The sequence below is a fragment of the Papilio xuthus genome, unplaced genomic scaffold, assembly GCF_000836235.2.
Source record: "Papilio xuthus unplaced genomic scaffold, Pxut_1.1 DF827756.1, whole genome shotgun sequence".
Classification (NCBI taxonomy): Eukaryota; Metazoa; Arthropoda; class Insecta; order Lepidoptera; family Papilionidae; genus Papilio; species Papilio xuthus.
In genome coordinates, this window is record NW_013530893.1 from 2,901,489 (window position 1) to 2,928,035 (window position 26,547).

General features: G+C 32.9%; 1 protein-coding gene across 1 annotated transcript; it reads left to right on the forward strand.

Moving 5' to 3' along the window:
- The first annotated feature begins 3,437 nt into the window (after positions 1–3,437).
- Positions 3,438–26,547, forward strand: LOC106116166 (muscle segmentation homeobox). The gene is made up of 3 exons (XM_013309912.1): positions 3,438–4,111; positions 25,469–25,653; positions 25,967–26,547. The coding sequence occupies exons 1-3, from the start codon at positions 3,517–3,519 to the stop codon at positions 26,228–26,230; spliced, it is 1,044 nt and encodes a 347-aa protein (XP_013165366.1). The 5' UTR covers positions 3,438–3,516; the 3' UTR covers positions 26,231–26,547.

The following is a 26,547-nucleotide window of genomic DNA, read 5'->3' on the forward strand; positions in this document are numbered from 1 at the left end:
CTTCAAATAAGACATAGATCTTTCTACCGTTAGAAAGTCTGTGCACATAGTCAGTCAATCATTAGTCTGTAATAATCTAAATATCATCTAAACCGGGGCATAGACAATTTGTAACATCTAACGAGTCTCACGTTACATGCTTGTGGTAATAAATCATATTTTTTTTAAACTGGCAACAAAAAATGCGCGGCAAAATGTCTGCTAATTGACGTATTTCTAACAGTCGTCCGCTTAATTATATTTAAATATGCGCTTTACATGATTTATATTTAGTAGAACAATGTCATGTGTCATTGTAAAATGGAAAAGGAATTAAATGGGGAATAATTTAATTATAAATAGCATAGGAATAATTATATTGGTACGTATTTAAAGCAAATGAATTATTTTTACGGTACTAATAATAGGCTTTAATGTTTTTTAATAAGATAAAATGATTTTGTCCCATTCGGTGTCTAGACCCTTTTTTTCATAGGGGAATGCTTTATGCATACTCCGCGCCCCGGGGGGGACGCGGTAGTTATGTGGGATTCTCCACCATAGCGGAGGCATACCCACTAAACCCCTCTGTTCCTCCAACGCATCGGGACGGTACCACGGGCACGCTTTCGCTCTCCTCCGCGGCCCTCGGTGTCTAGACCCTTGGTCCGTGGGGTTATAGCGCTTTAAGGCTTTTAAGGCTTTAATGAAGTATAAAAAAGTTAATCGTCATCACAGAGGACCGAAGAGCTGGCAGCTACCTCGGACAAAGAATTAGTTTAGCTATTAAAAGGGGAACGCTGCCAGCATCTTTGGGACCTTGCCTAAAGGGACTCCATTTAAAATACATTTTAGTTAATTATTCGTTTTTAATATTTTATTTAATATCATAGATTTAAGACTTCTCATGTTAAATATATAAATTAATTTTATGTAACCAATAAACCACATTTGCTTCATTTTAATGGATCTCCCATTGTTTTCTATTTCTAGATTTAGCGCACATTTTGACTAGATGTCTAAAGTATCGTAAACATATTGAACTTAACCAAAATAACTTAGATAATATTTCTAATACATATTAGCTTAAGTATACGTCAACCGTTTTAGTGACTTTACCATGACTATAACGCGCAACGCGGATTTTTGAAAAATCATGGCTATTGAAAACATTATTATACGTAGGATTGCGAAATCAGTTCTTGACAAATAAAGAATGATTACTCATACCGAGAGTAGTGTCGTGGTACATATTTATGGTGAAACATGTAACCAAATTGACGTCCATAATATCCTTTACCGGCGTTTAAAGGGTTAAAACATGAGTTTAACTTAACAGTGTCTATGGTTTTTGGTGAAATACAATGAAAGTTCTATTCCTTTTAAATTTTATAGGTTTTATTTATTTAAATTAAAGCAAGAACAACAGGTTCTTCTTTGTAACTGAGAACAAAGAAATGTTTAGATGCTAGTCTCTAATAGTCAATTGTATTATAATCTTCCTTCTTACTTATATCTTACTAATATAAATGTGAATGTTTAGATGGATGGATGTTTGTTTGAAGGTATATCCAAACATGCGTCGGTGGCTCAGGGTTCAAGCACTTGACTGACGCAGTCTGGCAGAACATAGGCTACTATTTTTTTTATACCGCGCAGACGGAGTTACAGGCGACAGCTAGTAAATAATAAAGTATCGTATATCTATTAAGAAATGTTATGGACAAAATGATTTAATATTATCTTCCTTCCTCATACGAAAAACTGATCTTTAATAGGAGCCAATAAACAACATTTACATTATAATTACGCCATTTTAAACCTTATTGTATACACAATAATGTCTTAAGAACTGTTAAAATAACTGCCCTTTTATATTATTTTTCTTCGCTCCCCACACAATTAACTGTGTTCCCTTCCGAATACTAAACACCTATTTAGTAGTGACTGTCTATTAGAAAAGGATAGATATGTTTTATCTATCGTGTGTGAAAGAGACAGTGAAATAGGGATGGGAACCCTATGGTGTTCACTTCACGCGTTGATACCGGGAGGTTAAACATCGAAGATTGTCCCTATTTTTAGATGTCTAACCGAGTGTGAATGATAGGAAACTGGTTATTTATAAACGCAGTTACATTATTGTTTTATGTTAACTTACTATTAGTAACACATCAATAACCGTGGATTTCTGAAATCGAAATCCCCCATTTTAAACATATTGTTTTCACTATTTTGCCAAAGATGACAGGGATGAAGATGTGTTTTATATAGGGATTTTGGTCACAGAAACCAACTGTTAATGAAATGCTAAACTGAAATTATTTGGTTTTATTAAAAAAAAAACTACCCGTAAACTAAACTAACACGTCCGTTGCCGGTGGCGGACGAATATACGTGAGTGTTTAGCCGTTTTTATATTAAATGTCTCACGAAAGTTTGAATAACAAAATATTTTGCTAACATGACGTATTTGCTTTATTTATATCGAAAAACTATATTTTTTTGTCTGTGCTTGTCTGTCTGCATGTTCTGAGTAATCTCTGAACACCTATATAAATGTTGACTTTACTTTGACGTGAAGATAGTTGATGAAGGCATATTATAGGCTATTTTTATTGTTTGCGTTGACGAAGTGGCGAACGACCGATAGTACACCTTGTATTCATATTTAAAAGTTTCCGTTACTTGCTACTTTCCATATGTATTATACTAATCAAATTATCTTCAATATATGCGTACTATTTTAGTCTTTTTGATATGTTCTTCAAATATCAACCGTTATACTAAAAAAGCTACGCCGCTACGCTAACCGTTATACTTAAAACAATCATCTAGATTTGGTTAGAAGATATCGTAACACAGAATTTTTGCATTATTTATATTTAGTACGTTTATTGAATTGTCGAGTTATCTTTGTCTAAACAGGTTGTTGTTTTAAAAAAAATAACTTCATAAATCTAATTTAAAAAAAATACAACAATAATTGTTGTCGTAGTAAATCACGGACACTAATTTGAAACGGATCCGTAAACAACGGACGAGCACAACGCCGACCTCCCCTCGCCCCTCACAAGCACTAATCTCATAAAGGGAAGCCTGCGTGTCTCTCAAAAGGATTTAACAAGCGGCATTCACAACTGCTCATTATATTTTTATACTTTATACCTTTGGTGGCGGACGTAAAGTGCGCTATCAAAACGCGCGAACCCCTACAAAAGGTAATTATGTTTTGATTCCTACGAGAGAGAAAAAAAATCGAGTATCACAAAGGAGACTAACGAGATAAGAGTGTGCTAAATCGCTCCCCCCCTCGGACCCCTCGCGGATCAATTCGGAAACAAACGGTCGATTGGCGGAGCGGGACGGCTTTATTTCAGAGGCGGAGCTTCTCGGGGACACGCCCCGCCATCCGGCGCGAGGGACCAACTTACCGCTAGTGGCCAGTCGACCTCCAACCGCGTCCGCATGCGTACACGATCGACCGCGATCGCACAGTGTGAAACGGTAGTGCTAAATGGAACTTAACGGCGTTCAATGTTAAAGAAACAAAGTTACGAAGATAAAGACGTGAATATGGCGATACAGAGCGTTTCTAGATACCCCAGCAGCCCCGCGGAGGCTACGGAGCCTCCAAAGGCATCAAGGATAAGCTTCAGCGTCGCCTCGATACTGGCGGACACTAAGAGTAACCAGGCAGATGAGACCGCCGAGATCATCCGGCACCATAGAACGATACCGGAGTCACCTTTAAGACAGTCTCCCGCGGCGCAGCCCGAGCTACCTGGATCGAAGTCCCTCTCACCTAGGCCTTCATCCCATACATCTCCTTTGAACCTGATCTCGACAGCACCTGCAACGTCGTCGGACGACGAGTATGAAGATTCTGTTAATCAAGAGGATTCGATAGTGGACGTTGAAGACCTGCAGAATGGCTTGCCGAGTGATGATGAAGAGAGATCGTCGATGGGGACAGATAAAGAGAGACTGGGTCCCATTAGACCTACACCTTTCAGCGCGCTAGCGGCGGCCGCGGCGGCGTACCACGGTCTGAGTTGGCCGGGACCTCCGTCAGTGGTGCCGACATTCGGACCTCTATTCCAATCGCATTTCTCTGTTGGACATATAACAGGTTAGTGTTTTATAAGTTTTTTATACTTCATTAGAAACAATGTTTTCAACACTTTAATTTTTTATTACAAATTACAACAATGTTGTTCGCTTTTTAATTATCGTTTACAAATGTAACGTGTAGTTTTTGTTAGAGTAAGTTAATGCTGATTTATCGTCATTTTATGTTGCCGACTGACCATTTATCAATTTTTTGCCGTATTGAGCAACTTTCTTTTGTTTCGCTGTTTCGTATTTGTTCCCTTTTATATCGTTATTTTACTATTAAACTGACTGATATTTAGTCAACTTTTGCATTTATTTATGCCCTTCGTGAAGTAACTTACCTACCTTTGATTCAGGCTTTGCATCATGGAAGTACAAAAGAAGGAATTTGGTTATAGTATTGTAATCCTATTGCAAATATTATTTGATAATTAATATGGATGTTGTGAAAGTTCCTATACAAAAAATTAAAAAAGTATCTTTTCCGTTCCTTGAAAATTAGCAACCGGTTTGAGTAAGTTCTTTTAGATTTTTTTTTCTTTTAATACATAAATAATAGAACCCAGAGTATTTAGTTGTATAGAGAAAATGATTTTTTTTATACGCGGTCATATAATTTAGCGATCCGATGATACAATTTACGATATTTTGATTTTTTACAAACTGGATCTATTAAAATTATCAATGCCGTTTAATAATTAACATATACAAAATTTATATGTTATATATTGATTAAAAGGTAAAATCTTCTCACATTCATTATCATTAAAATGTATCAAATATTTGAAAATTAAACGATCGGCATACTAATTAAAAGAGAACATTACATAAAAAATTAAGAATTTATTAAAAAAAATACTGATATAAGAACTATTTGGATATTTATGTTATCAAATAAAAAGTCTCTTGACTTTGTCGATGTTATTTGCAAACAGACCGTTCAGAATCCGTTTATTATAACTCCGCTTATTTGACCAACTGATTATTCTAAAGTTTATATACAAGTGAAGTTTGGTTTTCTTCTACTAAATTCTTCAAAACAAAATCGAATATAATAACTAATAACTCGTCTATAAATATCGATTATTGTAAACCATTTTTATAAAATGTGGCCGGTTATAGACCGACTTGATTCTTTACACTAAGGTCAATTTTCGGATACTACAGAAATGGCGTTAAAGTTTGCAGAATATATTTATAAACTAACTGTCGCCCGCGATTCCGCCCGCGCGGGATTAAAAATAGATGTTGGCCGATTCTCAGACCTATACTCGCAAAATTTCATGAGAATCGGTCAAGCCGTTTCGGAGGAGTATGATAACGAACATTGTGACACGAGAATTTTATATACAAGACTAGCTGTTGCCCGCGAGTCCGTCCGCGCGGGATTAAAAATAGATGTCGGCCGATTCTCAGACCTACTCGATATGCTCACAAAATTTCATGAGAATCGGTCAAGCCGTTTCGAAGGAGTACGATAACGAACATTGTGACGCGTGAATTTTATATAAAAGATAAACTTATATCCTAGACTCAATAAAATTGTAATTTAAAATGGGCAATATAAAATTCCATTAAGTTTATTTGCATCGTACTTTATAACTATTATTAAATCAAAACCGTCTTATAAAATCATTGACCACATCCTATTGTTTAATAAAATACTCATTGTATAAATATTTACGTCTTAGACCATATCAATATAACAATGGTATGTAATAATGCGCACCGTGATATGCTCTAATTTAACTCATAAATTTTATATTACTACTAACCGTCGCCTGTGACTCCGTCCGCGCGCGTTAAAATTAATGAATAAGCCTATATGTTTATCCAGGCTATGCTCTACGTCTACGCCAAATTACAGCGAGATCCATGCAGCCGTTCTGGAGATACTTTCTAATATCCATCCATGTACACATTTGTTAGTAATATTAAGAACTATTAAATATAAATTTATATTTACTTTTTGCATTGTACTCGTATATATGTTTAGATGGATGGATGGATGTTAGAAGGTATCTTCAGAACAGCGGAATGGAAAGAAATTAGTCAGGAAGAACACAGGCTACTAATTAAGTTTTTTTTTCAATCCCGCACGAATAGATTCGCGGGAGGCAGCTATTCATTAATACATCATTTATGTAGTAAACCTTGCTACTTATTAAAGTAGATTTGCAACAAATTACGAGAGAATAGATTGACTGAGTTTATGAACGGATTGTACATCTCTATTGGTTTTTAATCAAGAAATAAAAATTAATAAATAAGTTATTAATTCGTATAATAATTAAGAACTACAATCTGCAAAATCTCATCTAATATAATCTAATAAGACATCCAATTAGAACATAGAATTAAAGTAACAAAATATTCAAATGAGTTAAACACAATAGGGAACAACCGACGAAATCCATCTTAACCCTTTGACAGCCGGTTACGGTGTACAAACAAACAACAGTATGAACAATAAGCCAGACATAAATAACGGATCTGTCGAATCGAGAAAACAATATCCACCCTGCCCTATAAGATGGCGGGATCTCGGATTGAAAACATGGCCGCCGCTTTGCATAAATATACCTGACGGTTTGAAATGTGAACGCGTTCGATAACCTTTGTTTACGATTCAATTTTCTTTATTCAACCTTTGTCGGATAAGCATTTGCAATACTGCTAATCTAATCGTGAGTTTCTGAGATCAAATTCCTCGTTTAAAATATATCCATGTTTTTTTAAAGATAATGACAGATATGTTTTTATAGAGAATATTGGTCTTTTTATATCATAAGGTGGCAAACAAGCTAGCGGCCACCTGAAATCGCTGAAATAGCGAAGTGACCGTTGCCCTTAGACATACGCAATTGCATATGCGTTGCCTACTTTCAATCGACGGAGGAGAGGATGCTCAGAATGAAAACATTTTTGCCTTATATGCATCTTTTCATCCGGAAAGTCCACTTCCACTTCCCATCCTTTCCTTATGAGGAAAGGGGTGGGAAGGGAAAGTGGACTAAATTAGGCCTCCGGGATGCACACTCATCAGACGAAACGCGGAATTGCTTCCACTTCACGCCTGTCTTCTGTATGGTCGTGGTATTTCACCGGGCGAGGCGAGCCAATTCGTGCGAAGATGTTAAAGCGGGCTCTACCACTGTTAAAGATGGTCTCAGAAACTATTGCTTCTAATGTACTTATTACGTCAATATTAAAATTATAATACGATAAATGATATTCCTTAAAACACATATAAAATACAGACTGACAATTAAAAATGAAACAAAAAAAAATATTTAACTATACAAATTCGAATGAAAGGTGACTTTAAAACCCTAATGGCTTGAAAAGCCCCACAAGTGCAAATAATGGCCGATTACTGACCAGTAATTGAATAAACTTGTAATTTGGAGGGTTAATCTAAACGGGGTTGGCTTTCATACCCCCAACTCACGCTACGGCACGACATAGAATTTTCACCAAGCGTTAATTTTACTGGAAACGTATTTTTTTTATTCTCTTTTTCTTGTCTACATTAGTTAATATAATGTTTTTAATTTATAAGTGTGAGTTTCTATTAGAAGTAATTTCATTATTTATTTATTTTGCATTAGGTGTCGCCCGCGACTCCGTCTGCCCGGAATTAGAAAACTTAATTAGTACCCTATGTGTTCTTCCAGACTATGCTCTACATCTATGCCAAATTTAATCGAGATCCGTTGAGCCTAAAGATAATTTTTTACAAACATACATCCACCTAAACATTCGCATTTATAATATTAGTAAGATAAGTCGACTTTAAAAAGCGAAAACTTTCAGTTAATTTTTGTGAAAATTTTAAGCATGGGCGTTTCGTAAAAGAGGATTAAAGAAAGCTTATGTTTTAAATACCTTTTAATTAATACCTAATTTAGGTTATATTTCTAAATACGTATTAGATTTTATTTTTATTTTCGATCAACTTTTACGAAAAATTATTATTTTCCCTCCGCATTCGCTTAAAATATTTTAAAAAATTACATAATTTTTGCTCTAAAATAAATAATTTAGTACGTATAGTTTGTACTCAGTACTAGTTCTAGTTTCCAATGCGAAGTTGTTATTGCTAAAAACATATTAAAAAACAAATTTCCTTTGGTAATGGTTTGGAGTCGCGTGATCGCGCAATGTTCTACGTCGGCGCGATATGCCCCGCAAATGGCGACCAACACGGTTGTTAGTAGCCTGTTAAATGACACGCTAACTTTTAATATTAACTTTTATGTTTTTCGTAAAAGAAAACGAGCCTATTTTTATGCCAGATTTAAAAAACAAATCAAGTCTTTTCAATTTCAAAAAATAACTAAACATCAAACTAATACTTACGTAGTAATAACATAAATAGGAAAAAAATGTATTTTGGTTTGTAACAAACGAAATTAAAAACTACTAGACCGTTTACAACAATTCTTTTTTTTAATAGAAAGCCTTTTTATCACTGAGTAACATAAGCTATAATAAATACTAGATATTTTAAAAATTCAAGTGGAAATATCGCGGGCAAAAGAGTTTGTAAAACCAATTCTTATCGTTTATCTTCTTATCGTCGTGGTCGTATTGTTTTAACTTATAAAAACATATGTTATCGTAAGTTAATACTTAAGTTAAATATAACCTTGTTTTACCTTTATAAATCTATTGAAGTTTAATTACAATAATTTGAATATGTAATTGCCGCTATTCAATTGTTTCACTAGTCAAATTATTCATAAATTCAGTTGCGAGGAAACTAATTGCTACAATGCTTCAACGATTGCTAAGAATTAACTACATGTAGTTTTACAACAAGTAATATCTATTATTATTTAATAAATAATCATCATCTTCATCATACGTCCACACCGAGGGGCTCGAAGCCTACACTAAGTTAAGGGGGATCAGGCCATAGCCAACCACGCTGGCCAAGTACGTGTTGGTTGACTTCGCACATATCTTTGAATTTCTTCACAGATATGTGCAGGTTGCATCACGATGTTTTCCTTCACCGTAAGAATGTCGGATATATGTACATATGTAAATCGCAAATCGAAAAACACATTATTACATGGCGGGACTCTTATGATCAGCGTATTTCTACAAGTACATCTTATACTATAGTCATATTATAAATGCGAAAGTTTAGATGGATGGATCTTTGTTAGAAGGTATCTCGAGAACGGCTCAACGGAACTCTATGAAATTTGGTTTGGATGTAGAACATAGTCTGAATGATCACATAGGCTAACAGGGTTCATAACGCACATTTATCCGACGTTCTTACGGCGAAGGAAAACATCGCGATCCAACCTGAACATATCTGCGAAGAAATGCAAAGATAGGTTCACACCTAACCACCAACCAACCAGTCAACCCGCATTAGGCTTCAGTTGACTATGACCTAATCACCCCTAACTTAGGGCTAGGTGCCTCTCAGTGGGGACGTATAGTGAGCTCATAATGATTGGTCCATAAAAGGACTCTTGCTACTGGTCCCGATTCTTTCATTGAGTTTTTCTCTTCATTGTAAGTTGTTTTCTAGATTCGAATAACAACAAATACAAATACAGAATAATGTTAATCATTAATTGAGCACTTTAACTGGCCGGCCATTGCGATTGCAAAATTTGCGATGTATAAAAAGCGTCGCGCCATGCGCTCGGCCGCGGTAATGGCCGACTCGCACGAACCGACTCACATTAATTAATTTAACTTTTCAACAGATTAAATAGTTTTTATAAAGCAATTCATTATACAATGCCCTTTTGTTTTATAAAATCTATAAATTTATACATAGACTAGCGATCGCCTGCGACTTCGTCAACGTTTAATAACGTTAACTGTTAATACAGAAAGTAAGTTTATACTAAACATGAAATCATTCTTAGTGAGCTTCTAAAGCTTGCTAGCTCTTTTATCTTACTCATAATATAAATGCTAAAGTTTAGATGGATGTATGGATGTTTGTTAGAAGGTAACTTCAGAACAGCTTAACAGATCTCCAAAATTTTGCACAGATGTTAAACTTAGTCAGGAAGAACACATAGCCTACTTATAATTTTGTTCAATTTAGTGTAGACGAAGACGCGGGCGCCATCTAGTACCGCAATAAAAAAATGTCAAAACACTCCAAACCTACAAGGAGACAAGCCGTACATGATTATACAAAAAACACAGAGTAACACAAGGTCCTTTGCCCTATATCTCTGTAGAAATCAGCCTCCGCGGACAAAAGGTGTGCCCTAACCACTGAAAAATAAAACGTAAAATAACCAGTTCTCTTATCGGGACGCACAATAGCGCTTTGTGTAGGGCTGCCCCTGCAGCCCTTAATTATAACGGAGACAAGAATTTTCGCGTTTAATTCTTTTATCAAGACTTTTTATAATAATTAAAATGATGTCTTTTTTAATCGTTTGGTACTTCTTATGTCATTATTTGCGGTTTTGTACAGAAACTGTATTACTTCAAAGAAAGAGACACTGTTTTAAACATATTTTTTAACATTTTGACTGCCGATTCAATACTCATGATTTCTAAAAGGTCTTATATCAGTGTGCGATAACAGAGTTGTCATATGTTTAAGCTTAAATGTAATTAAAACACAGTCTTAGATTTTTATAGTTAAGTTAGATTAGGTTTTGTTGAAAATTACAACTTTACTCTATCAAACTCAGAGAAATAGGAATTATTATTAAACATTTACCGTGGGTTTTTAAGACTACAATCCTATAAAACGTATAGTTATCTCTGTTTTTACAAAAATAATGTCAGGGATGACGATATGTTTCATACCGAGATTATGGTCTCAGAAACCCAAGGTCACGGTTAGTGAGAATGAAGTGAAAGAAGCACACTATTTAACTTCTTCAATAATCTAACAATTATAATAGTTTTATACTATTTAATATAAAAATACCATACCATAATATTTGTGTAGTTATTTTAATATTAATAGCTCCTCCAACACATAACAACTATGCAAAAAACCGTGTTAAATATACGACAGCAATTAGACGATATCATAAATATCTCATGTATTTAGAGCTCATAGGGGTGTAAATAAATAAAATTGTTAAATATAAAACTATAGAGTTTAAAACGTCAGTCATTGACCTACATATTTAGTACGTTAAAAGTGAATACCATACTATATAGACTAAGAAAACCATAGATTTCTTACATGTATCTTGGAATACAAGGGCGTTGACAAAAAAGGCTAGGGGGTGGGGGGGAGCAGACGGGGCCGCGGACGAGAGTGAAAGCGTGCCCGTGAACCCGTCCCGATGCGTTGGAGGAACAGAGGGGTTTAGTGGGTACGCTTCCGCTATGGAGGAGAATCCCACATAACTACCGCGTTCCCCCCGGGGCGCGGAGTATGCATAAAGCATTCCCCTCTGAAAAGAAAAGGGGGAGGGGAGGATGCCCGAAAAAGTCCCTTAGATCCAAATAACTGAAAAACTACATTTTTCATTAATAATGACATGTTGATAAGCATTTTCTAGAATAGAATAAAAAAGGACTCTACTAGCCCCCCCCCCCCCATATTTAATCTAGCGTAGATCTTCGGCCGATGACACAATTGGCCACCATCAATAATATAACCAAATCTTACTAATATTATAAAAGCAAATGTTTGCATGTATATATGTATGAATGTGGCAGGGCGTCTGTATGGATCTCGTTGAAATTTGACATTAAGGTAGAACATACCCTGTAAGAATACACAGGCTCCTATTTTTAATTCCGGACGGATAGACGCGGGCGACAACTAGTTAAAGATAAATGTTTATGTAATTTAAGTTCAAATATGTCATACTTGTCATTACAAGATAAACTTGACATAAAAATAACCGAGCTGTTGACAGCCCTGTCGCAACAATAGCGACATTCTGAAACTCAGCATAATACGCGTTAATACCACGATTACCAGTATTTTCCTATTTGTTTATGATCCAGCATAATGGTCTATTACGAATGTTAAATTACTGAACGAATGAACGTTACGGTATGACCAGGTATTGATTAACAAATAATTATTTTTGCCGACACGCAGTTTCTAATGGTCGATGCTTATCGCTTTATTTAATTGGGGGAAAACGTTCCTTTGATATTCTGTTGCTTGATTGCGTTTGCAAATTTGTTTTCAAGAACTACGCATTGTATCGTAGAAGTATTATAATCAGAAACCACTCAACCATGATAAAATAGGTATTAGTTAAGTCGAGAATGTAAGTGTTTTTTTAAAAAAATCGATAAACTTGACTGACTATACTCTTAACTTATTAAGACTCTAAGAAGAATTAAATAATTCCTTTACTATTTGTGTTTTCTGTTATAAATATGGTTTAGAAAAATATTATTTTTATTTTATTACTTAACATAAGAAGTACTAATTTTATTAAAATCAACTAAAATCGATTTTCCGTTTCTGTGGAGACTTGTAAATAAAGTCAATGTAGCGCGAATCGATTCCGACTCGATTCGAAAGGTTTGACGGTTCGATTCGTTCAGCGGGATCGCGTTGACATGGTGAGTATTTTCGTTTTGCTTGACTTGTTCAGAAACCAGCATTGTAACGTTCATATATGCTCCCTGTTTTATAAATAAATTAAATTATTAAAATACCACACGCATAGTCACAGTATGTTGTATACCTTAAGTGTAAATCTTTTGAACAATTAGGCCGAAGTCGTTGCAAATTTGTCTCATATTACTATACGTATTTTATTTAAACTAATTAGTGGCCAGTAATGACATAACGCGGCTCTAAAATGTACCTTAAGTGCAAACTAAAAGATAAATACGTCCATATTTGTCTATCAGAATAACTGTAAAAGCTTATCGCGCCAATGCGGTCTCGTTAGGCCATGTAACCTGAAACCCTATTACTAAACATTATAATAATCAAAATTGAACTTTATCAACGCGCTGTAAGTGTGAAAATGCTTTAAGCTCAGTTTGAGGTCTTTTTTTGAACCGATACTCGCACGATTGCCTCTCCTAATTGGTTCTCCATCTGTTTTAATTCATTTCTGCGATAGTTTTACAAGTATTTTATTGACGCGTGGCTCCCTCTGGCCGCTGGATGGCGTAACATCGATTAATCGATTCGTTTGCTTGCGAGTCGCTCGATTGGTCGCCCGGAATCCGATTTAATTGTTCGATTATTCGAATCGGATGCATTTTCGTACGCCATTTCGTTTAATCGAAATAATAAAATTAGTGCTACTAAGTTTTCTTTTATATTTTCGTAAAGTTTGACTTATAACAAAGTCAATTAACGCAATAAGACTCTAAAATACGATGAAAATTCTCTATTAACCTCACTATTGCATTATGGGAGGTCTTTTAAGATTGAAGAAGGTTCATTTTTTATAAAATGTACTTTAAAAGCTATGAAATAAGGTTTAAAATGTGATAAGTTCGTGTAGATAATTCCAGTAGCGTCTTCAGTGACGCGTGCTGCCATCTCTTGGCCGTTGACAGCAAATAATAAATCTTAGGATAACATCAGAGGTGAAGATTATACGGTGCTGGGATCCCCATCACGCCATCCGTGCTTCCTGCACAAGCAAATTAGTAAGGCTCTTGCAGAATGTATTCGCTAATTACTTTAAAGTGCATGCACTTTATTTCAATAGAAATAAGATTGAAAATCGAACAAACATATGATAGTGGGCAGTAAATAAAGGTGGTGCAACACTCGATGTATATTTTTAGTAGTTCGCAGAAAACGTCGACTTCTAACGATGGAACACAATGAACAGAATTGTACAGCTGTAGTGTTTTAGTACCCTAGTTAGGTGTGTCTTTATGGTTAGAACGCGAACTTAAACGGTCTTGACTATTTAACAAATGAGGCATAGAACCCGCACACGAATGACTTTTGACGAATTCGTATTTATACTTTGACTACAATTAACAGATAGTTTATTTGTATTAACTTACAAAAAAATAAAATCTTACAATTCTGGTAAATGCGAATGTTAAGATGGATGGATATGTTAGAACGTATTACCAGAACAACTGCATTGATCTGCTTAAAAGCTGAAATTTAGCATAGATGTAGAACATAGTCTGGAAGAACACATAGCCTAATAATTAGTTTTTTTACCCCGCGCCGACAGAGTCGCGGTCTACAGCTAGTTTAACTATAAAATGTAACATTTTTGTCCGGACATAAAAACAATAGCAATTATTTATTTAAATTAATAAAAAATGATTCATTAATAATAAAAATAACTTTATATGTGACCGCAGTTTGTTGGTTGTGATGATATTTATTAAATAATAAACATTCATTTAATAAATGACAATAAAATTAATTAATTCTAATTTTAATAAAATGTTTGAATTAATTATTATTAAAACGAAAAATTTAAAATATTTTATAATTATCGAAACGCAAATGTTTTAAATGTGTTCATTTAAATATATGCTAATATTAATTATAAATTTATTTTTTAAATAAATGAAAATAAATTAGTATCTGTAAATTTGCACATTAATTGTTGTTTATTAGAAGAATATGAACAAGGAAATGTAATTTTTTTTTTCAAATTAATTTAACTAAAATTGTTACAACTTAATTTTGTTCAAATATCTCGAACAAGAGACATATTGAGTGGAAATTTTGTTTATTAATTTCGAATCATTTATTTATCGTTTTGTTACATTCGTATATATTTTTTACTTAAAAACTTTTTCGTGAGTGTTTTGCATATGGACCAAGATAATAAAGTGTTATTTTTATTTCGACAAATAAAAATGGATATAATTTTAATTCAAATCTAAGACTTAAATTAATAGTTATTTCATTAGTTAAATTTTAAAACTTAAATTCCTTCCCTTAAATTATTCAAACTTTCGTGAGACTTTATACTAAACTGATATTAAAAAAACGGCTAAAGACTCACGTATATTGTTTAGCCATTTTTTTTAATATCCTTTCCTTAAGTTTTGGTATCCGATTTAAGATCCAGACACACTACTCTACTACTCTACTTTTTGTACTCCAATAAATAAAATCTTAAAAAAACTTGCCGACTCAAAATGCAATCGCATCCACGGGAATAAGCTAGTTGAAATAAAAGTATTAAATCAATAATCAATATTCTATTTTATCAATTTATTTAAAGTGTTAAATATTTTATATTTAAATAACATCAACGGACTAATATATGTTAATTTCTTTATTATCATAAATTTGAAACCTCGCTACTGTATATGTTAAAAAAAATACTGATAATTTACTGATCTAGCAATTCCAGCATCGATTAGAAATATTGTTGTTTCTGTTTCTTACTAAGAACATGAGCGGGATGGCAATAAATAACTTCTTAATATGATATTGAACAAAAAGTAATAAAAAGTTAATTATATCCATTTAAAAAATCTTACTATTATTATTAATGCAAATGTCTGGATGTACGGATGGATGTTAGAAGGTATATCCAGAACGGTTGCATGGATATCACTGAAATTTGGCATACATGTAGAACATAGCCTGAAAGAAGATATAGCATACTATCTATTTTTTTATTAATTTCGCGCAGACGGAGTCGCGGGCGACAGCTAGTTATATTATAAATACGAATGTTCAGATATATAGAAGGATGGATGGATTTTTTCGGAGATATCTTCATAACGGTTGCATAGTTCTCGTAATTAAATAAAACATGAAAAAGACACACTACTAAAACAACACTGGTATATTCTAAAAGGTAATATTTTGGTCTGATTCAATAAAACACCAAACTTTAATGTTTAAAGAACAGAAACTAATATTATAATATTTAAATGATCAATATTAAAATATTGGTTGTTTGTATAAATTATTAAAGTGGTTAAACTGGTTTTGACAGATTTAATTTTTTGACAAAAAAGAACGAACAATTTGAAAATAGAATCAAAATTAGCGCGGCAATTATTAAGAAATATCAACTAAATTTTATGCTGGTTTCACACAACGGGAGAAGAGCGCATCAGTACAGTAGAGCAGTGGAGTACATATAATCTTATTCAAGATAAATTATATTTATTCAAATAATTATAACTTTATAAGGCTGTCCTAAGACTTATTAAAAATAATTTTTATCATCAATTAATAATAAATAAGCGTCAATAGCCTAATGGTTAAGGGTACGGATTTCCGACCACGAGGTCGGGGGTTCGAATCCCGCCATTCGACTATAGTCGTAAACCATATCCTAGCACAAGCCTAGAGCTTGGTTGGAATGGTAAAAGAAATATTAGTAAATTACAAAAAAAAAAAATCTGCTAATACTTTAATCACGAATACGTTCTATAATATTATTACGTAAATATAAGGATGTTATGCAGTTGTTATAAATGAAATAATTTAAAAAAATCATAGATTTACTCAGGAAATTTGTTATTTTAATTTGTAAACATTTCTGACTTTCATTGAGTTTAATTATAGGTAGGTACTGCTATGGTTTGAACACATAGTACAGCCTCCTATGAGTAGTTACCTAATTGAAAGATAAAACATGTGTGGAACTAACAATAACTATTGACATCACATGCATGTCACGTGATATATTTTTTACACATTCAGACAATTTCAGTAGCGATATCACTAATCGAGTATCAACAGAAATGTTTTGCAGTACACTTACTGTTCAATCAATAGGAATACCGTATTGTCAACTGCTCTGTCTCTCTGCTAAGTATTTGTGTGAAACAAGCATTAAAATCAGAAGGCCGTTCTCTAAATGGGAATATTTTAATGTATAAAGTTCCACGAAAGGTCCATCGGGTCATAATTTATGTTTGTTGAACGGAATCGTGCGGCGCTGGCTCGCTCGATGACAAATGATTCAATTCGCAACGCTTAATTATAATTAAGTTTAAGTTATAATTTACGATTTTTGTAAATACATAAACTGCACTCAGAGTTCTATAATTTTACCTTAAGTAGTTACTTAAATCAAATGTTTTTTTCTCATATTTAAAAGTTAATATAAAAATAGTAACTTAGTTCAGTAATAAGTAACTAAAGTAGTCCAAATCTTCTTATGGATTAGTATAGCTTTAGAGCAGATGTATTTTCCTAAAAAAAATTTTCTAAATTCTACACTTAGCGACTGTTAATGTAACCACTTAATTACTTTTAAGTTAGGCAATTAAGCTCTTTGGAGATTGGACGTAGCGCCATCTATTATAAAATAAGTGAAACTATTTTGATGAAACTATAAACAACATTTTTGCATTAAATTAATTCAACACATGTTTTAATTTTAAATATGTTATTTGTCGATTGAATAAAAATTTTAATTTGACGTAATCATTAGTCGACCATTAAACTACACAAATTTATTGAGACGTGACTTTTACTGGTTTTAGATAAAGACAATTTTATATTATTCTATAATAGGTCTGGTCATATTTATCTATAGATATAAAAATTCTATGACATAATTATTCTATTTATGTAAATAATAATAAAATAAATTGTTATTTTTATGAGTAACTAACTGTCGCCCGCGACTGTCTTCGAACTGGATATTATAAAATAAAGCCATTAATAGCCAATGTGTTCTTCCAAACGTTCTAGATCAATTTCAAATTTCATCACGATATAATTGAGGCGTTCTAGAGATACATAGTAACAAATATCCAGTCATCCATCTAAACTTTCCCATTTATAATATTAGTAAGATGATAATAAAAGTGTTCAAATGTCAGGGCATAAGGGTGATTAGGCCATAGTCAACCACGCTGGCCCTGTGCTCGCTGGTTGACTTCACACATTTTCAAATGTGCAAATATGTGCAAGTTGCATTCACGATGATTTTCTTTAGCCTAAAAACGTTATAAAAATAACCAATAATTGGAATAAAGTCAGAATATATGTGTTGTATTTATTTGTATGTATTTGTAAGAGAGAGGTAGGCCGCGGCGTGGGAGTCCGTAGAGCGCCCCGTCGCGATCGGCGCACGCGCATTAAGATGTTCATATATTAATAAAGCAATAGCAATGAAATAACTCGACACATATTAATATTTATTAAGATTATTACAATCTATAATGTCATTTTAATATCTATTAAATTATACATATTATTAATTTTTATTATATCATAGTGATATCGAAATGAACACATAAAAATAAGTTGGAATTTAAAAATTGTGTATGATTTTAACGGTAATTTAACAGAGATTTTTGGTACATACATATTTTGTGTGATCAAAATCTCTGCACAAATTATATCGTCATCCATGTCATTGTCTTTGATAAAACAGAGATGACAATACATTTTAAAATTTCAGGAATTTGGTCTTTGAAAACCAAGGCTTGTGGGGTATTTATTATGAGTTTTCTAGTAATCATTATAGTAGAACTTATGTGAAAAACTATTGCTATCCCTTTCGTTCTCTTAGAAAAAAACAAAGACAACAATATAATAAAAGTGTTAGAACACTTTCACAGTCAAATTGTCTTTTAAAAAGTTTTCTAACACATTTTTCCGTTTCACAAAATTGTCTCATATTTTCACTACAAAAATATTGATAATTCTAGGTTAAAAAATACTTAATATATTATATTAATTTACACGAATTATGCACGGTAGTCTTGTCTACATTTTATAAAGTCAGTCTGAGACGTCCTGCTGCGAACGTGGTTAGACTTAAGTGAGGTACAAACAACATTATAACGTGGGTAGTCTATACCGTACTATAACTTGACCACAAGATGTGTAACACGCACGATAATATTGATCTAGTAAATATTTTATTGCTTTAATATATTTTAAATTGGAGCTACTGTCTTTATAATATCAAAGATTCAATTCTATTGACCGTTTCCGAGACAAAAATCTTCGTTTAAAACATATGGCTATCTCTGTTTTGTCAAAGATAGTGATAAAGATGACGATATGTTTTACAGAGATTTAAGCTTCAGAAATCAAAGGCAAATTATGTAGTCAATGGAACTTCCATTGATTCCAAACAATCGAATTCCTGACATACATGGCAGATATTACGCTAGTTCATTTTTCTTTCGTAATTTGGCGATAATTTTCATCTAAATAAACTGATATTATAAAACGAACGAAATGTAACGTGACACTGCTTATGTTCAAATACGGAAATAATTAAAAATACTATTTAAATTAAACGAAAGTTATTCCAATAGACTGCTAACATAGACGTTACGATTTAATTATCACGCATAGATAAGCCCTCAAGATAAACTAGACATCCAAGAAACGTTTAGAGTCAATTCAAATAACTCACTTAGCTGTGAAGTAGAATTCAAAGCATAGTTAAGGCTCAATAATTGCACCTAATGTATGCGTACAAAGAGCAACAAAAGTTGTGCAACTAATTATAGAAGGATTCCCAATCAATTACCGAGCGTGCAATAAGAATGATGTGACTTCGTTTGACTGTACAGGGTCGGATTGACTCGCGTTTGTTACATTAATCTTTTACCCCGAGTTTCTGAGACTAAAATGTTTGTATTAAACATCTCGTCATCTCTGTGTTTTTGATAAAACAGTGATAACAATAAGTTTTAAACATAAATGTTGGTCTCAGAAATTAAATAATTAACATAAAAATGGTAAAAAAAGTAAATTTATCAATCATTCAGTTCTATTTTAGGTGTTTAATTCTATTTTAGAAGTACATTTTCGTGATTTTAAGAGCAATAAATATTTTTAATAAAATATTTTAAATGAAAGCAAAAAACACATGTTCATTATAGTATTTCTAGTTAGAACTATTTTTGAGATTATTTAACTTATTGATTAGAAGATTTATCATCCTGTAGATAAGGGATGGTGTAACAGTTATAGGTCTCCGATTCTGACAGAAACAAATAACACAGAAGATATCAAACAGTTACCATAATAAATCTATTAACAATGATATTTACGAAATGAAAATTGGCAAGCAATCTGTTAAATTGTTTAGCAACGATCGTAATTATACGTATGTATAGACCGACAAACTTATTTGACCCGGTGGGCAATAACACGTAATTACAATGCCCAATTTTTCGTATCAGTAACAAAAAAAAAGACATAAGATCTTTTTCATATTGTAGCTACATTGTCATATTTTTTCTTTTATATATTGTCTATAGTATAAAGTGATAAAATGGCCAGCGGAATTTTTCAAAATAGCTAAGTTTTCGTTGCCCGTAGACATCCACATTTGCAGATGCGTTGGCAACCTTTGTCCAACAGAGTAGGTGCAACACAGAAATAGGATATTTCCCTACCTATGAGTCCCTCCCGCGCCAATTCTATCACATGTCATATTCTAACCGCTATCGAGCCAGCTAGCCAGATATGTTTGTCAGACTATAACAAGGGTACAGAACAAGTGAGTCGCTGTCAAACGCTCTCGCTGGCTTGAAGCCAAAATACTAATGTCCCATTGAATAGTGCTATTTGTAAAGTGGCCCGAGCGAGACGGAATACTGTACACACGTATAGACACACGCCATCGCTCGTTAATTATTGGGCCATAGAACTAGCGATTTTATAAAAATGAAAAGTATTATGGTAAATGAAACAATAATTGACCTAATACAATTATTAGGCCATAGAACAAGCTGATTTCATACGTATAAAAAGTATTAGGGTAAATGACCAAGTAATTTCCCAATCAAAATGAGAACAAATCTTTAATGGTCTTTTCAAAGTTAATAAAAGGGAGTTTTGTACATGTGTTTGGCAGTGGTAAATGTCGGATAGTTCTACTAGTTCATGCGTTAAACACCGGGTTTACTTGTAAATAAAATTATGTACCAAATTTCAGATATATATTAATAGGAAGTAGGTCTAAGGTCTATATATTGGAGCAAATCAAACAAAACAAATGACACCGTATAAAAACATGTGGTTTAAAATTTAATTTATTAAATTAAAAGTCGCGTTACGTAAAAAAATCATTCAATATTTAATATTAAAGAAATATATGACACGGCTTATAAATCTGTTTGTTTTACTCGATACTGTAACAAATTTTTATCGATTTAACAATATACAGCATGCAAAAATAATATTAAAATATAGCAAATACTCGACACGGTTAGTGAATATTAAAACGTAGCGACAAATATAATATTGTAATATATTAAATTGTGTAAGACGTTTGAATTAGTTACGATATTGAAATATTTAATCACATTAAACTATGCTATATTTTGTATGATTTAAAATTTAATATTAGTTATGTTTGAAGTATAACAGTAATTTTTTTTTTCGATAATCTACAGGAAACTCGATATTTTAATGGATCAGGAAGACTAAAAACCTCTCTTTTATTAACTGGTTCAGAACTTCTCGAGTTCTGCTTAGTTCAATAAATCTTACTAACATTATACATGCGAATGTTCAGATGGATGGATGTTTGTTTTAAGGTATTAAGAACATCTGGATGGGTATCGCTAAAATTTTGCATTAATATAAAACATAGTCTGGAAGAACACATAGGCTACTAACTTTTAATTCCGCGCAGACGGAGTCGCGATCTACAGTTTTAAATACGACAAATAAATTAAAATTTTAAGCAACTCAACAAAGCAGTAGTTATCCGCTTTCTTTGTGGCTTACATTTAGGAAACGATTGAGTTCGGTGATGAATGGTCGAAGTGAGAAGAGTTCGTTTGATCGTCTTATAAATATTGTGGGTGTAGTCGAAAGGTATTTGAGAACGTCTCTTAATAGTCTCCTTGTAAGAGTTAGGCAGTTATTCACGGACAACGTTTAGATGCGACGTAAAATATTCAAGAGCCGTACAGTTAATTATTTGTTCAAATATCGTTGAGGATGTTACTGATTTATCGATGTTTCATTTATATTTTGTTGCAATAAATTTTGTATAAACGAAATCATCTAGCTAATGTTTTACTGTGGGTTTCTAAGACCATAATGTAAATAAACATATCGTCATCCCTGTCAATATGTTTGAAAAAAGAGAGATAGTAATATTTTTGAACGGCTATTCTGGCTTCAAAAACCCACTGTTAATATTTCTAAAAGGAAACAAGATAGAGAGTGGTACAAATTTAAATGATATAATAATTGCAATTTTATTTATGTTTAGTATTTCACTTGTAAATATATATATAAATAATCTTACTAATATTATAAATGAATGTTTAGATGGATGGATCTTATCTCGAAAGCGGCTGTATGGATGTCGTTAAAATTTGACATACATATAGAACATAGTCTGATAGAACACATAGGCTACTAATTATGTTTTTTTAGTTACACGCGTACGGAGTCGCGGGCGACAGATAGTGTATGATATTTTATAAAATATAAACACTTGGACATGATACAAATGCTAAATCACAACTATCAAAGAATCTTGTACAGACAACAAAAACGTCAGACGAATGATCTGAACGTTTAAAATATTGGAATGAATGACATACCACGCCTCGCACGATTAATGGTGATACGCGTACAAAAAGCAAACACACTCATTAATATATCAAGTGTCCTTTTAGTCGCGTAAATACCGTCTGAACAATCAAGGGATGTACCGTGTGCAGTTAATCTTGATACTTGATAAGTTTAAATATCTTTAATTGAACTTCTTTTGCGACTGAACTGTAGACCTTTTATTTAATTGTAATAATTTAATACTGCACTCAGAGATCATTGATTAATTCATTTAGTAATATCTATTAATTAACTTATACTAAAAGACTGCCTTAGAAGTTATTTAGCCACTTTGAGTATATGTAAGGATTAAATCAGAACTTCTGACCGATTTTAAAAAGTTTTTTTCATTAGATTATTGATAATATTTAAAAATGTGTGAATTCGGGTCTCTATCTTACTACTATTATAAATGCGAATGTTTAGATGGATGGATGTTTGTTTGAAGATATCTCCGAAACCGCAGAATGGATCTCGCTGAAATTTGGCATAGATGTAGAGAATAGTCTGGAAGAAAACATAAACTAGTTATTAAGTTTGTTTTTAATTCTCGCAGACGGAGTCGAGGGCGACAGCTAGTTAAGTAATAAATGCAAACGTATCCACAGGATCATTCTAGTAAAGGTTAAAAAGTATCAAGACGAAAGTCTGCCGTAATTCATTCCCTCGTTTGATACGTTTTTTAAACACACGAACAATGGTTAATGTACTTAAGAGTGTTGGAAACGTCTCATATTTCTTTCGACGCGTCCAAAGTCACAACACGCGTGTAATTCAGAAGTTTAAACATCTGCAGCCGATATCTCTTAAACAATTAACAAGAAAACGAAGGAAGACGCGAGTTCATGTATTTTTAATGTGTGTAATTTAGAAGTGGGGATAAAATCGGCCAGTACACACTGTCGACTTTAAAAAAGAGCGGATTTTTTTTGTAAGATACCAATGTCACTAATATTAGATGTATGTTTTTTTATTTTTCTATGATAAACGATTTAAAATTCTTATGAATAAAAATGCCATGAAAAAGTCAATTAGCAATCTAGTGAAATTCGGATCTAATATTTTTAAAGTTCCTGAGACAAATAATATAAATTATTGTTGTCATATTTCTTCATTTAAATAAATTAAACGACAATTGGATATTTTAAAAAGACGACCAGAATTCGAAGAACTCGAGCTTATTTCAATTTCATGTCAAAACTGTCTTAATATGACATATTACTTTAAAGGCGTATTAACCGCAAATTCTTGGTACTTTTTGGTGTTTTTTATAATCCGTTCAGTTTTACGTAATTAATCAAAAGTATTATTGGCTGAATATCTTTGCTGCCTTTGTCTTTTTTCTCGTGTGTATCCGCCCTTACATTATTTTAGTCTCCCTTGTCGTCGGCGCTCGCTTTGACGTCTAAACACGACATTAATATACTATGACTTTTTCTTCCCTGTCACATAATTTACTTTTTTTTGTTACTAAAGTTTTTTTTTCTGTGGCCCATTAACTATTAAGCGAAGCTCATTCGTTTGACACGTGAATTAATATGTTACTTTTGTTAGCGCCGTGACAAGACCAATATTTCTATAACAAATAATGCTAATATGCTAAACCGCAAAAATGAATTCACAATTTGTCTAACACTAGCTAATTTCAACCTTATTATCAGTGTGGTTAGGTTAATATTAAAATGATTATAAAAAATTACAAAACGATCTAAATAGTTTTTGGTATATAATAGCATTAATAAAATTAAAAGACAAAGTGTTCCAGAACACGTTAATAAAAAGTCTGAAATAAAAACAATTCTTAATGTGTTATAAAATGTTTTAGCAGAAAATCAAATAAATTGAATCAAACCTTCATAAAAAAATTGTATAATTACTCTTAAACAAGCTGTCGCCGGCGACTTTATTAGTAGCCTACGTGTTCTTCCAAGCTATATTCTTCATCTATGCAAAATATCAGTGAGATTCATGCAGCCATTCTTGAGATATGTACCTTCTAGCAAACATCCATCCATCTAAATATTTGCATTTATTATTATTATTAATAATATTAGTAAGATAACGTAGGGAAGATGTTAAGCAATCGTCACTTATAGAAATGACTTTATCAAGACATTTTTACCACAATAAATTATCGGCTCTCAACGATTAACCGAGCAATTTGCTTACTAATTCCTTTCATTGCTAAATAATTTAAAAATAACAATCATATAGATGATATCAGTATTGGACCGCGCGTTTTATCCTTCTGTTTTTTTTAATGCGATTTATCGAACAAAGACATACCAATGTTCGTTCGGTACCTTTTGTACTTTATTTTAATGTGTTTTTTAAAAGATTTATTCTTTGCCATTTTGTTTCGAATATTTGTCGTTATTACTTATTTCTAATATTAGAAATGCGAATGTTTGCATGTGTGTTACATGGTATCTCCAGAACGACAGCATGGATCTTGCTGAAATTTGGTATATATGTCCGTAAAAACACATAGGTTACTAATTAAGTTTTTAATTCATTTTAATTCCGGACACACGTAGTCACGGGCGACAGCTTGTACTGTTATATTGGAGATTGTAATATTAACCCATTGTTTCTTAACGTATATGAAAGGGCAATTAAAAATTCGTCTATTTTTTGTCTTTTTATTTTACTCTCGGAAACATATGAATAACAACATTGTTATCAGCCAGTTATTTGATACAGCTTGTTAATTAAAAATATAATTCAACATCCGTTTTCTGCATACGTTAATCATAATTTCGACACAATTAAACTTGTACCTTCCTCGATTGTATTAGAGTCAATTATTCTTAAAATCAAATTCGACATTCGACCCCAAATGCAACAATATACCATTATACCGCAACGATATACAGTAAAATACAATTTAATAGTATCCTAATAAGGTTTAATTTTGTTTAACAGATGCAAATGGTGAGCCGCCTAAGTTGAAATGCAACTTGAGGAAGCACAAGCCCAACCGCAAGCCGCGTACGCCCTTCACCGCTCAACAATTGAGGGCGCTCGAGAGCAAGTTCGTCGACAAACAGTACCTAAGCATTGCCGAGCGTGCTGAGTTCTCATCATCACTAGGACTCTCTGAGACTCAGGTAATACAAAATACAAAGTCTACTTAGCTTGTATCTCGTACTATGACGATATAGTCTGCTTTCCTTATTAGTCTTTTACTGGTTCGAAATACAACTATACATAAAAAATTAAGTTTGACGGACTGTATGACAACACACTTCAAAATCGGTCTTTGTGTTTTTTTTTATGAATGTTATTAATATAGCAAACGATCAGAATTGAACATTGATGTTAAGAGGAATGCGATTGTTTGGTAATCCCAACGTATTTGTACTAGTTCATAATAAGATCAGTGTCAAATACTCTTTAATGTAAATTTTTCATCTTCAACAGGTCAAAATATGGTTTCAAAACCGACGCGCGAAAGCGAAACGAGTTCAAGAGGCGGAGATCGAAAAACTCAAGATGGCGCAGTTTTCCCGCCATCCCCACCATTTGTATCCGCATCCCGCACTTCAACAGTATTTCCACCCTCACCCCTTGATGGGGGGTGGCCGCCCTATGCCGCACATGGGCTTACCGCCTCACCTGTCTATGGTCCAATCCGCCGTATCGGGCACCTCCTCGCCGAGCACTCAAACTAGCGGACAACAGTGAACTTTTTAATTGTCTATGGATCGAATCTCTTGTTGTGAACTTGTATACGGTATTTTAATTTTAAATTTCGAATACAATTGTTTCTTTTATTTTTTGTCATATGTAATTTCTTGATGGCCAGTAACTTATCGAATTATTAATTTTATTTTAAAATAACGTTTAAAATTATAAGAATGCCGTATTAAAATAATTGCCAAATAATTTGTCAAAATTGTATTGTGAAGTCTGCGTCATTTTCGAATGGATTGTATTTGATAGAAATAATATTGTGAATTTTAGATATTGTAAATTATTATGTAAATATTAGAATAATTATA